The following is a 14,135-nucleotide window of genomic DNA, read 5'->3' on the forward strand; positions in this document are numbered from 1 at the left end:
TCTACCAGAATGAGCCAGGCGTGTTTCTTACTAACCAGGTAATCCTCTGGGTAGCACAGCAGCCCTTCTTTATACGTGTTGGAATAACACTACATACACCAGCCCCTACTGAATATTATTCGACAGAGGGGGTAATTACTTATGTTAATACATGTGGTTAAGTTCCCCGTACCATGCGTTTGTGAATTGGAGGACAGTCAATTCCCTCTGGGAACTCAGCAGAAGCTAACTCAAAGCCGTTAGGTGATCTCATTATTCAGCGACATTTGGTGTCATAGAACCAGTAATGCCCCGCGCCTCTATCTCCAACATTGATCGATTACCACACGAATCAGTTAAGCTTTATGGAACATGACGACATTGATCCCGATGAAATGCTTGTTCTAGATATGCGAATCTGGAGTCAATCGTGAGGAGCCAATGAAAGGCGGCTGGGTTATCTTTAATAGGGGAAATGAGCCGCCAGTGAGACGAGGGGACATCATGCCACCGGGAATATCAATACACACCATCTTATCGACATACATAACGGCCATTATCCCGTTATAAACAATAAAGAGACCTAGGGCTTAGTTTCTACTCCAACACTCTCACCTGCCGCTCATCAACTCCACGCAGAACACCCATATGTATAATCTCTCAGTTTATCCCGGCGACGTGCACTCTAAGCTAAAGCATACTAGCCATGGTCGGAGATGAACGTCGTAGATCATTTGGAATAGGAGGTGCTGGTAATATCCGTATGCGCTATTTCCCTCGTTTATTTGCAGATGGTCTGGGCTCACTAACAGCTCTGTAATAATTAGGAACACGGGAGGAAGCGATAGTGCACGACATGGAATCCATTGGCGATGCTGTGAAGTGCCGTAGAAGTAGCCTTATGAGTCTGGGCTCCATTTCTGAGGAGGGCGGGGAAGTGAAGTCATCCAAGCTTTCCACACGCTTCAAAAGCATATTTGGCTCACACCCAAAGCAGGAAGGGATGACGAAGTAACGGCGGGAATCTTAATAGTAATACTTACTGGGAAATAACCAGACAAAACAAGAAGAGAATCCCAAGGAATAAATTTGATTAGGTTCCGCGTCATTCATCAGAGATCTTTATTCCAGTCCTACATGACATATCTGAAATAGGGGTTTTCCTTATCCGTGAGATCTTGGAACGCAAGTTTGGCTCTCTCGGCTTCATCTTCCACCATTGCGGATCCTTTCTTTTGGTTCTCATGTCTGAGAACTACAAAGAGGGCTATTGAAGTTATGATGGTGATACAATAGCTATGACGAATAAATTAGAAGGTGGCATAGGGGAGGGGAGGGGAGGAGACGACTAGAAGTTGTCCACGAACCATATGATGAGTCCAAGCCATAGCTCGGGGTAATGAGATGTTTTAGTCTAACTCTTAATCAATTGCGGTCCGATGATGTTTCCTATTGAGATACGGGTGAATACATGGACTGAATAGTTCATTGGTTAAGGATTCATACCAACACAATATGCGACAAAGATAGTCGCCGAGGTGAAGCTCTTCTTGGTGTGCCCGGCAACGTTGGACATTCCGATCGTGATGATCAAGCTTCCCACGGCACCAAAGGTACCTGTAATCGTATAACCTACCACAGGTGCCGCAGCGTGATATGTCCACTGGCTCTTCCAGATTATGGCACAACCTGCTATGACTGGAAGACAACAGATAATCAGCATCAATATGCGAATATTTGGGTAGCGCGATCCAAGCCAGCCTGTGAGTAGGATTGTGATCAAGCATAAACCTCCCAGTGGAAATTGGAAGACGATAGACTCCAGAGTGCTCCAACCGAACGTTGATACAATTAAAGGACCGAAGCCAGAGACAGCACCATTGACGGTATAAGCCGAGGCCATCATGATAGCTATTAGCCATATCTTGATGTCGAACACAGCCTCCCTCAGCTGCAACCATTTAAATTTGGTACAGCGAACGCCAGTTTGACCGTATCGTAGTCTCTCCACCGCATCAAACCTTTCGTCTTTAGTCAAGAACCACGCCGACACAGGAGAGCTCGGAACGGCAAAGCAGAATAGGCCAAAGATAAATGTAAGACATCCAGCTAAGAGGTAGATGTATTGCCACCGGCGTAGACCACCCCCTGTTATCTGGGCAAATCCATAGTTGAGTGCGCCACCAATAATCGTCCAGAGCCCGGTCGAGGAAAACCACCAGCTCTGTCGCAGAGATTGTTCTTGCTGCGTATAATACCCACTGGTGATGCACATGAATCCCGTAGGAATGACACTCTCAATAAAACCCAGGAAGAAGCGTTGTGCATATAACCCCTGATAAGAGGTCACCGCAGCAGTGAGCATGCAGATCAAAGACCAGAGAACAACGACGCCTCCGAGGACACGTCCCGTCTCGAAGCGCTGCAGAGCATATGACATGGGGTAAAGCCCTCCCAGCATGCCGAAATAAAAGATGGACGTTGCCCAGCTGAGCCGCGACGTGTCAACCGCGGGTGGGTGCCGCGGATCCGGGACGCTGAGCTTCAAGTCGGCCGTCATGCCGAATAGGGCTGCAGATCCTAGAATAGCCTAAAAATTGTGTAAGTGCTGGGATTGCCGGGATTACTGGAATAGAAGACGTTTGATGTTACCTTCTCGTAATACACGAGCCCATCTTGATACGAAAGTCAGCCATGCGCTGTTGAGAGTCGAATAAAAGGATCAAGACTTACAGCCAACAGTCATGGCTGGAATCAAAAACCAATCGATCTTGCGAACGGCACGCTGGACGACGACGGGATCAACCGCATGCCCTTCCTCTCCGACCATCGCAATAGCGACATCCTTGTCGCCGACCGATTTCGTGTCGACCGGCCGCAATGCAGCAACGGGTGCGTCTCGCTGTTCGACTCCCTTCTCCATGATGTCGCCGTAAGATCAACCGAAGTTTTAGTTTCCCAACACGGCGAAAGGAACATGGTAAGGAATAATAAAATTTGCCAAAACCTTGTCTCTGCGAGGATGCCAAGTCAACTAATAATTGCCTCGTCCACAATTGCCTCATTGCTAAGTCGAAGGGGGGGGATATGGCACCCCCTTAGATACGGTACCCCGGGTTGGTTTTAACCTTTTTAGGTATAACGCGGTACATTACAGGGAAAAAGGTAAATTATTAATATATAATTAGTTATAAAATATTTAACTATTATTTTAAACATAACTTATATAAATTAACCAATAAAATTTAATTATTAATTTTAATTAAGTTTAACTTTATTATTAATTCTTTTTTAATGTAATAAATATTTTTTATTTAAATAAAAATATTATTTAAGTTTAAGTTAATTTTAACCCGTTTTATAGGTTTTAACCAAGCCATTAACTACTTTAAGCTATTACATTTAGCTTAAAAGGTAATTAATTAACATAAATATATATTTACACTTTTTTTTACTTTTTTAAAAATAAATCGTTTAATTAGTTTATTAAATTTAATTCGAAAATATTATTATGTAATTTTAACGATATTACGTGATTTTTTAAAAGTAGCCATTTAATTAAAAGGTTTATTATTAATAAAAATCTTCGAAATTAAAACATTTTAAAATTTTTATAAAATAAAATAAAATTGAAAAATTATTATATAAAATAAGCTTTAATAATTAATTTACGGTTTTTAATTTGTTTAATAAGTGTAAATTTTAAAATAACTTAATTAAAAGTAGTTTTTTATAACGATATACTTTTACATACGGTTTAAATAATTTTTTTAAAAATTAATTAATTATATGTAATATTATAAAATATATTAATAAAAATAAAAACTTTTAATTAATTAAATAAATAAAAATAAAAATGTAAAAAAGTTTTTTTTTAAAAATATATTAAATTTATATTAAAAAGTATAAAGCCTTGGTAAAATCCTATTATATAATTGGTTAACTTATTCTTGTTGTTACCGGGGTGCCGTATTAAAGGGGTGCCGTCTCCCCCCCTTTCGACTTAGTACATAGGGCTGTTCTAGGCCTTGGCTTAGCCCACTGGGAAAACAAGGCATGTTTTTCTTAACTAGACTGTTATTAGAACTTACGATTGATGGACTGAGAAGTAAATTTCTGTTATTGGGAGTTTAATCGTGTAAGATTTGGTAAAGAGGAACCAGTTGCGAAGTAATACACTGGAATAATAAAAATGTCAAGTTTAAGATCGTTAATTACGAGTAGAAGATGATCTCTTAATGAGCACCCCCCCATTATATTAGTTGTGAACGCTTCGATTCTACATTGTAAAATTCCGTTTCTTTAAGTTGTATCACTAATTTCATATTAGATTAGTTAACCATATCAAGTGACTTAAAAATCTTTAATCTCATGTAAAATAACGGTATAATATACGTTTTTACAATTTTATCTTAATTAATTAAATTATCAAAAATATAATAAATTAAATTTTATTTAATACTTATTTAATATGTATTAATTATATAATAATTAAAAGTTTTATATATTTAAATTATATAAATTTTAAAGATAAAATCTTAACCGATACCATATAACATAATATATATATTAAATAAGAGTTGGTATTTCTTGTAAAATATGGTATATTACTTTAATGTTTAAATCTTTATAAAAGGCTTTAAATAATTAATGATAACATTATATTTTAAAAAAATTATAAAGATTTATTAATTAAATAAAATATATAAGATAAATATGCAAAATAAGTGATGGTTGTGTAACATTAATATAAAGGTATCTTATTGATAATAAGGTGCCTTTATCGTAAATAAAAAAAGAAAAAAGAAAATATTTAATTTTATTAAATAAAAAGGTTAGGTATTTATTATTATTAAAATATAAGAATATACTATATTTAGTTAGCTTTAGATAAATTCTTCCTTCTTTAAATATTTTAATATATTAATTTTAATACTATTAATTTATTTACTATTATTTTATTGTTATTATTATTATTCCTATTTACGTACGTATTTATTAATATTAATTAATACTATTAAATAATAGTAATATAAATTAATAAGGTTAAAAAAATTATTATTGTTTTAATTTAAAAACTTTTATTGTAATAATATAAATAATATTAACACCTTTTTTTACATTATTTTCGTAATTTATAATAGGTTATAATTTTACTTCCTTATATAATCCGTTTACATTTTTGGCAAATTATTGCAACTTAAACCCTTTATTTATAAAATTATTATTATTCATATTATTAATTTTTTTTATTATGTCTTAAAAAATATAAACAAAAAGCTTAGCGTAGGTGTAAATTTGCGCTATATATAATCTTATTAAATAAAAGAATATAAACGAGTTACATAAATTTCTAAACTATTTTTTTAATCGAATATTTATATTTAATATAATATTCAATTATATGGCAATATAATAGGAAAAAATTAATTTTTAAATAGCTACGCCTAAATAGAAAATAATATAGGTATTTTTTGCATTAGTAGATTTTAAAACTATTAATAATAAGGTATTATATATACATTTAATCGAAGAAGTAATAGTTAAATATTAAAAACAATTTAAAAAATTTACGGTAAATAATTTTAAAGTATTATCGAAATAATTATAATTAACGTTACAAAACATATTAATATAAAAAGGTATTTATATAGGGAAATATAACGTTAATTATATAAAGATATTTATTAACCTTATATTATTACGTAATCCACCCATGTAAAATACTATTAAATTAAAAATAATAAAAATAAAGTGGTTTAATATATTAATATGGAAAATTTCGGTTTATAAAATTAAAAAAAAACCGGTATACCCCGCTATACGCGCGTTTACATAATTATAGGCGTTAATATAGTAATATTAAATAATTTTTAACCTATAAACGTTAATATATACGGTTATATCCATAAAATAAGCCTTAATATAAAATATTACGCCTTAAGCCTTATTTTTTTTTAATTTATAATATATATTACCTATTTTATAGCTAAAATAAATATTACCTTTTATTTTTAACTAACCATTATTAATCTTTAACGTTTTACCATTAACTTAATAATCGAAACTTATTCCTTAACCTTTTAATTAATTACCGCTTTTAATACATTTTTCTTTTTTTCTTTTTTATGTATTTAACCTTAACTTGCTACTATAAAATATGTTAAATTATTTATAATAATTAATACAATTTTAATAAAATAACTAAAACAATATTTAAATATTACTTAACCCCCTTCCCTTTCCTTTATTAACCCAATAAAAGTTACTTATACTTTTTATAAAATAATAAAAATATAATTTAAAGTATAATCCTAAATATAGAATTAATTAGGTATAACCTTTTTTTTTAATTGCGAAAAATGCGTTTGAATCTTTTAAACCGTTATTGGATAGTTTATATATAACGTTAACGGTTCCACCAAACGTCAAACCAAACGGAAAAAATTAGTTTATCGAAAATTACGGTTTTTCTTTTTAAATAACTTTACCGCTTTTATAAGTACTTAACCCCCTCGCTTAAGCTTTTATATCCGTTAATAATTAATAAGCTTAAACTTATTATAATATTTCCTTAATATAAATCCTTAACAAAATATACCCTTTAACAATTATAAATTATTTTAAAAAAACTTAAAAAAATAAAAATAACTATATAAAAAAAATATATAATATTTTTAAAAATAAATTTCGATTCTTTCTAAACATATATTATATAATAAAAATTTAATAAACATAATTCCATACCATATTTTCTACTATTCTTACTAAAAAAGTAACAATCTACTTTTTTTATAATATACCTAAATATTAGTATTTCGTAAATATATATATAACCATAAAATAACATTTTAATATAAAATAAAATAAAATATAATACTACCAAAATTAAATAATTATTATTTTTTATAATATAAAAATTAAAAAAAAATAAAGATAAATTTAATATAAAAATATTATAAATTATATTTAATAAATTATTACTATATTAACGCGTTTTTAAACCTAATTTTAAAAAAAAATAGTAATTTATTATAGCCATATATAAAATATACCGTAACATATTATAATTATAGTATATATTATTTATTCCGTTACACTATTTTAAAAAATTAGTTAATAAATTTTAAATATTTATTAAAATATTTAAAAACTTTAAAAAGATACGTTAATTTATAATAAACATTAATAACAAAAATAATAATAACAATAAATATAATATTAATTAATATTATATTAATTATAAATATTACCGCAATAATAAAAATAATAAATATAATACTTATTAAAAAACGTTAAAATATTAAAAATACCGCTATTAAATATATAAAAAAAAAATACTAATTAATTAAACACCTAGAAAAAAAACGTAAGAAAATTAAAGCTTAATAAAAAACTAAAAAAGGTTAAGCGAAAGAAAATTATATAACCTTCTTAGCTAAATACGAAAATATTAAAAATTTTAACGTAAAAAAGTTTAAAAAATCTATTGGAAAAAAAAAAAAGCTAAAAAGTTAATATATAATTGCAGCTTATTTTTTAAATAAATTTTTTTAATATTAATTTAATTTATAAATGTTAACTTTTAAAAAATTTATTAATAAATTTAATATTAATATTATATTTATTTTTAATTAATATACAAAAAACGTATTTTAAAATATTATATTAAATACGGGAGTAATATAAGTATTAATTATAAGTAAAGGTTAATATTAAATGTTTGTTAATAAAAACTTAAAATATTGTAATAACTTGGATATTAACCGTATTAGTAAAGTTAATATATGTTTCGAAAATAGTTTGTTTATTAAATTATTAAAAATTGTAATAGTCGATACCTTATTTAATAAAGTAAATTTTTATATAATAGAAACGAATATTTCGTTTTTTTTTATTAAAGATATAAATTGCTTAAGAGTATATTTTAATAATATTATTAATTAATTAATTGGTAAAAATAGCGTAATAATTAAAATTATGTAAAAATAAAAATATTTATAGTTTTAATTTAATAATATTACCTATTTTACGAAGGTAAAATTGCATTGTTTATATATATGTTTTAGTTATTTATTTATTAGTAAATTTTATAATTTATTCGATAAGATAGGATATAAAGTAAATATTAAAAATTTTAAAAAGATTAATAAATTTTGTTATTATTATTAGGTTAAGGGTAAAACATCTTAATGTTTTAAGTTTAATTTTAAAAATCCTAATATAAATTTTAATTATAAAATAATTATTAATATTATATATTTAAATAAGAAATTAATTCTTTACGTAATTGATATAATAATAAGGTTTTAAATAATTTGATTTATAAAAAATATTTTTATTAAAAAAATTTAAGAAATGTTTAAGTAATATTAAATTAATATATATCTAAAACCATTAAACGTCTTTAATTATAATATGGGTACCAATTTTAATAGCGTTAAATTTTATAATAAAATTTACCTTGTAAAAATTGTTTATAATTAAATATCCGTCGAAATATATTAATTAATTAATAAAATGGAGAAGTATTATAACTTAATTTAAAAAACGTATAAAATTATTTTTGAAGAAATATAGGGATTAAAAAAAATTTATTTATAAATAATAATTAAAGTTGTAAACGATATAGTAAATTTAAATAATTTTATTCTTATTTTATTAATTTTTAACGTTTATTTAAGGATTAATATAGATTTTTTTTTTATGTAATTACAATTAAAAAAGGCGTAAACAGTATAGAAGGTTATAATTAAAGTTAAAAAAGTTAAGGCGTAAAAAATTATTTGTAACGTTATAAATATAAGAAATAAATTAGATATTTTAAAAACGTTACTTATATTATTATTTATTAATAATAGTGTATTAGTTTATTATAAAAAAGGCGGATAGGAAAGATTATATAAAGTTATTGCTGTTACGAATAAAAACGTAATTATTGTATTAAATATATTAAAAGGTATTTTAATTTTCTAAAATATATATGTTAAATTATATAAGTAGCTAAAAAAAATTTTTAAAGTTTATTTATTGTTATTGTTATTTTAATTTAACTTTAATAAGTATAAGGTTATACTTAACGAAGATTTGGATATATTTGTTATAAGTATAATATATGTTAGTATAAAGGAAAAAAATAATTATATCCTTATTTTAAAATTATAATTAAATAAAAAGATAATTGCGCCAAAAAAGTCGTACAAAGCTTTCGATATAAAAAAACTTAATATTTTTTTTGTAAACAGCATTTTATAATCCGAAATATACAACGAGGCATTTTACCAAGGCGTAATTATATTTAAGTTTTGTATAATTTGCAAAATTAAAGGGAAAAATACGTTAGTATTATATAAAAAATTACGATTTGTAGTATAAGATTATAAAAATTTCGATAAAAATTTTATTATAATATATGTTTTAATAATTTAACGCATTAACTAATGCTTAATATTAGTTTTAATACCTATATTATGATAATAAAGTATAAAAATAATAATTTAAAATATTATTATAGCGTATATATAATTTAAAATCTTTATATAAAGGATAATATATATACACTTATCTTTAAAATTAAAAAATAAATACTTTAAAAAAACGTTATTGTAAATAGTTAAATTTTTATATAAACTTATAAAATTAGGTACGTATTAGTTTAAAATTTATTTTAAGTATTATTAAAAAAAATTAGGTATAATTTTGTTAGTATTTAATTTGTATTTATTAATTGTAAAACTAAATTAACTATTTAAAGTTATAAGTTTATAGATAAATAATATATTAAATATTGGTATAATAAAATTTTTAGCCAAAAAGGATAAGGTTTTTATAAGAATAAATATTAAAGCGAAATTTTAAAAAGTTTTGGAATTAGGCGTAGTTGAAAATTTTAACAGATTATAAATTGTAGTTTATGAAAAGATAATTTTTATTATTTAAAAGGGATAAGCGGAGAGGTTAAAAAAATTGGATTTAAAGATATTTAATATAATTAAAAGATTTATAAAATAACATATAAAAGGTGTTTATATTACGTTTATTTATTAATTTGAAATAGTTTTTGATTATTTTATAATAGTGTAGTATACGAAATTTAAACTAAAAGAAGTTAAAGTTTTTAACGTAAAGATTAAATGGTAAGTAGATTATAAGGATTAAAGCCTTAAATATATAAAATTAAATTTTTAAAACCTATGCTTATACATTTTTATAAACGATTTATTTATTAATAATAAGAATATAAGTTTTTAAATTGGCTATATTGTGGTATTTAATAACGAAAAATTTATAGATCATAATAATAAAATATAATTTACCGGCAATATTATTTATTGGTTATTTATCAAGTATAAACGTGTTACGCGTAACATATTTGTTAATAAAATTTACGAAATAATATAAGGTTTTGATGTGGGCTACGTTATCCATAATATTATTAATATCATTTTAAACCAATTAAATTTTTTAATAATCCTTTTTATTTTATATACAGATTTTTTTTTATTATATCAATATTTTATTCAAATAAGTAGTATTAATAAAAAGAAATTAATAATTAATTTTATAGTTTTAAAATAATTATATAAAAATAGGGAAATTAATAATATTTAATAAATATATAATAATTACAATCCAGCGGATATAATAATAAAAGCGTTTTTAAATAAGGTTATGAAAATATTAATAGAGGATAACTAAATTAATTTACGCTTGAAAGGGTGGGTGAAACGCGGGGAAATTAAGAGCGATATTAAGTTAACGTAGTAGTGGGTTATTAAGGTTAATTATCGATATTAATTTAAACGTAAGTTATTATAGGAAATAAAGAGGGATATATTAGGAATGGAATGGTACGATATATATTAATGCAACCTTACTTATAGAATAATTCTTAATTTGGATTATTACAATTTTATTTTTTAACTGTTATAAGTATATACAATTATAAATATATAAAATTATAAATATGTAATAATATATATTTGAATTAATATAAATATGCGTTAGTATAATTTTTAAAATTTTATTTATTTAATTATATTTTGTAATTAATTAATTGCAAAAAAAAAATAAAGTAAATAATAATCATATAACATTAATATAAAGGCACTTTATTAATAATAAAGTACTTTTATTGTAAATAAGGGAGGAAAAGATAAAATACCCAATTTTATTGGATAAAAAAGTTAAATATTTACTATTATTAAAATATAAAAATATATTATACTTAACTAGCTTTAAATAAATTCTTCCCTCTTTAAATATTTTAATATATTAATTTTAATATTATTAATTTATTTATTATTATTTTATTATTATTATTATTATTCTTATTTACATACATATTTATTAATAATAAGGTTATAAATTATAAATATAAGAAAATAACGAATGTATTTATATTGAATATATAATTAAATGGTGATGATTATAGTTATTTAATTAAAAAAATATAATAAATATTAAATTTTTATATAGTTTATAATTTAAGATTATATAATAATATTTTTATTTTTAACAATATAATATTATATTAGTTTAATATTTTTTAAAATTAATAATATTAGTAATAGTGAGGTAATTTTAATAAAAAAATATTTCGATTTAATGTGTAAATTATTAATTAATATGTTTTTAATAATAATAAGTCGATTTAATTATTGGAGTTGTTTATGTTTTCGTTTTTTAATTTAATAATTTTAGTTTATTTTTTAATTTTAGTTTTAGTTTGTTTAGTACGGTTTTTAATTTAATTAATAATTTTTTTAAGTTTTGGTTTAGTTTATTTAAGTTATTTTTTAAATTTATTTTAATTTAATTATTTTATTGGGAAATTGGGTTGTGGTTAAATAGTAGCGGTTTTATATGTATTAGTGATTTATATATATAGAGTAAGTTTTTTATGTTTATATTGATTGGTTTTGTATGGTTTGGGATTGTGTGAGTGATGTTTGTTTAAGTTTATTATATTTAAAAATTTTTTAATTAATATATTATTATTATTAATAATTAGTTTAATTAATTATTTTAAGGTTTTTAGTGTATTTAAAGTTTTGATTTGTTATTTTTTTGGTATTTTTGGTTTAGTTTTAATAATGAGTATTTTTTATTATGGTTTATGTTTAAGTATAAGGTTTATATCTTTTGAGGATTGTGGGGGTATTGGCGGTGTTAATTTTTTGGTTGGTTTATTAATTATTTTAATATTTAAATATATAAAAAGAAATTGTATATATTTTTTAAATAAAATATATAGATTTATATTATATTTTATTATATTTAATAAGGTTTTTGGTTTTTTTATAATTAGGTATAGTGTAAATTTATATTAATATTTATATATTTATTTATTGTTTTGATTTATTATTTTAAATAAAGTTAATTTTTTAAATATAAAAGTTTAATTTTAATTTTTTATGGTTATTTTTAATTATTTATTAATATAATTAATTTATTAATTTATTTTATTTTTAATTATATTAAATATGTAAATTTATTTTTATTTGAATATATAAATAGCGAAAAGATAATGATATAAGTTATTTGTAGTTTTTTTTATTTTTTTTGGGTTTAATAGATTAGTGAATATTAAAAAGGCTATTATTTTAAAGCGATTTTTTAAAATCTTTTTTATTTTTATATTAAAATTTTTTATAGTTTAATAATTAAGTGTTTAAGTTATTATTGGTTTATAATTTATTATTTAATTAAGGATATTTAGTATTATTAATTTTTATAAGATTATGATTTATTTAATATATAATTATTTTTTCTTTTTATATAATTAAAGGATATGGATAAGTTTAAGGAATAGATTTTATTTTTATTTTTTTTATTAATTTTTGGTAATAGCGATTAGATATGTAATAAATTATTAAATTTATTATTTAGAAATATAATTTTATTAATAATAATTATGCGTTAAAGGTTAAGATTAATATAATTTTTTTAATTAAATAATTTGTTAGTATAAATTAGGTATTAAAGTAAATAAATTAAGTTATATGTTTTTTATTATTTAATATTTATTTTAATTTTTATAAGGGAAATGTTAAATATTTTAAAGAATAAGTAGGGAAGGTATTATTGGTAGTGTATTAAATTAATGGTAATAATATAATAAGATATGATAAAAATAAATTGATGTAAGGATAGATATTGATTTAATTAGGACGTTAATATATTAAATAATATTATAAGAAGAAGAATAAGATATTTATAAAGTAGTATGGCTGATAGTTTTTTTATATTATATTTTAAAATCTTATTATTATTGATTAGAAGGATTTAATTAGTTAAAAGATTTATTAAAAGGTGGTGTGTATGTTTGTATGTGTTTGTGAATTTTAGTATAGGGTAATTATTATAATATTTACGATTTATATAAATTGCTTTTTTTTTTGTTTTTTTTTTTTTTATAAATTTTTGTTTCTTTATTTTGTATTAAATAAATTTTGATTTTTTGTAACCTATTTTAATTTATTTTAATATTATTTAATTGATTTTTATTTAATTAATAAGATTGTTTTGTTTTATTATAATATTGTATTATTTTAAGGTAGATTTGGTTATTTAATTTTTAATATATATTGTATATAATTTTTATAATATTTTTTTTTATTACTATTAATGATGTTAATTTTAAGGCTGCTTATAAGAAGTATGCGAAATATACTATCTTCTTTTCTTTTTGTAATTTTTTATTTATTTGTAATATTATAACTGATTTAGTTAATAGTAGTGGCGATAATGTTGGTAGTGGTAGTAGTAGTGGTTTAATTTTTAAATCTTTTTTTTTGTTTAAAGGTTTTTAAATGTTTTGATTAAGGATTTAATAAGTTTTAAACGATGAAGTATTAGTAGATAATTAGTATAGTTAAGGAATTATATTTTTTATTATTTTGGATTATAAGTTATTTTAATATTTAATATTTAATATGTAATATTAATGATTAAGATATATAATTATTTAAATGGTTGGTTATTTAGTTTTTTAATAATGTAGTAGTTAATTAGTATGTTTGTTAAGTTATTATAAATAATTAATTTTAGGTATTATTTAAACTTTTAATATTTTATATTAATTATATTTAAAATTAAGTTATAAATGGTTTATTTTTTATATATATAGATATTTATTAAGGTAGTTTAATTAG

At 22.6% G+C, this 14,135-nt stretch overlaps 1 protein-coding gene across 1 annotated transcript; it reads right to left on the bottom strand.

The window, feature by feature from the left end:
* Nucleotides 1-717: 717 nt before the first annotated feature.
* F4813DRAFT_377769 (MFS general substrate transporter) lies at nt 718-3,087 on the bottom strand. Its single transcript, XM_049245272.1, has 6 exons — nt 2,713-3,087; nt 2,632-2,654; nt 1,486-2,569; nt 1,347-1,428; nt 792-1,275; nt 718-740 (listed from the first exon to the last, which is right to left on the bottom strand). Exons 1-4 carry the CDS (start codon nt 2,900-2,902, stop codon nt 1,394-1,396), a joined length of 1,332 nt encoding a protein of 443 aa, XP_049094508.1. The 5' UTR covers nt 2,903-3,087; the 3' UTR covers nt 718-740; nt 792-1,275; nt 1,347-1,393.
* Nucleotides 3,088-14,135: the final 11,048 nt, after the last annotated feature.

The sequence above is a fragment of the Daldinia decipiens genome (assembly GCF_022478715.1).
Source record: "Daldinia decipiens strain CBS 113046 unplaced genomic scaffold F4813scaffold_66, whole genome shotgun sequence".
In the NCBI taxonomy this organism is placed as follows: Eukaryota; Fungi; Ascomycota; class Sordariomycetes; order Xylariales; family Hypoxylaceae; genus Daldinia; species Daldinia decipiens.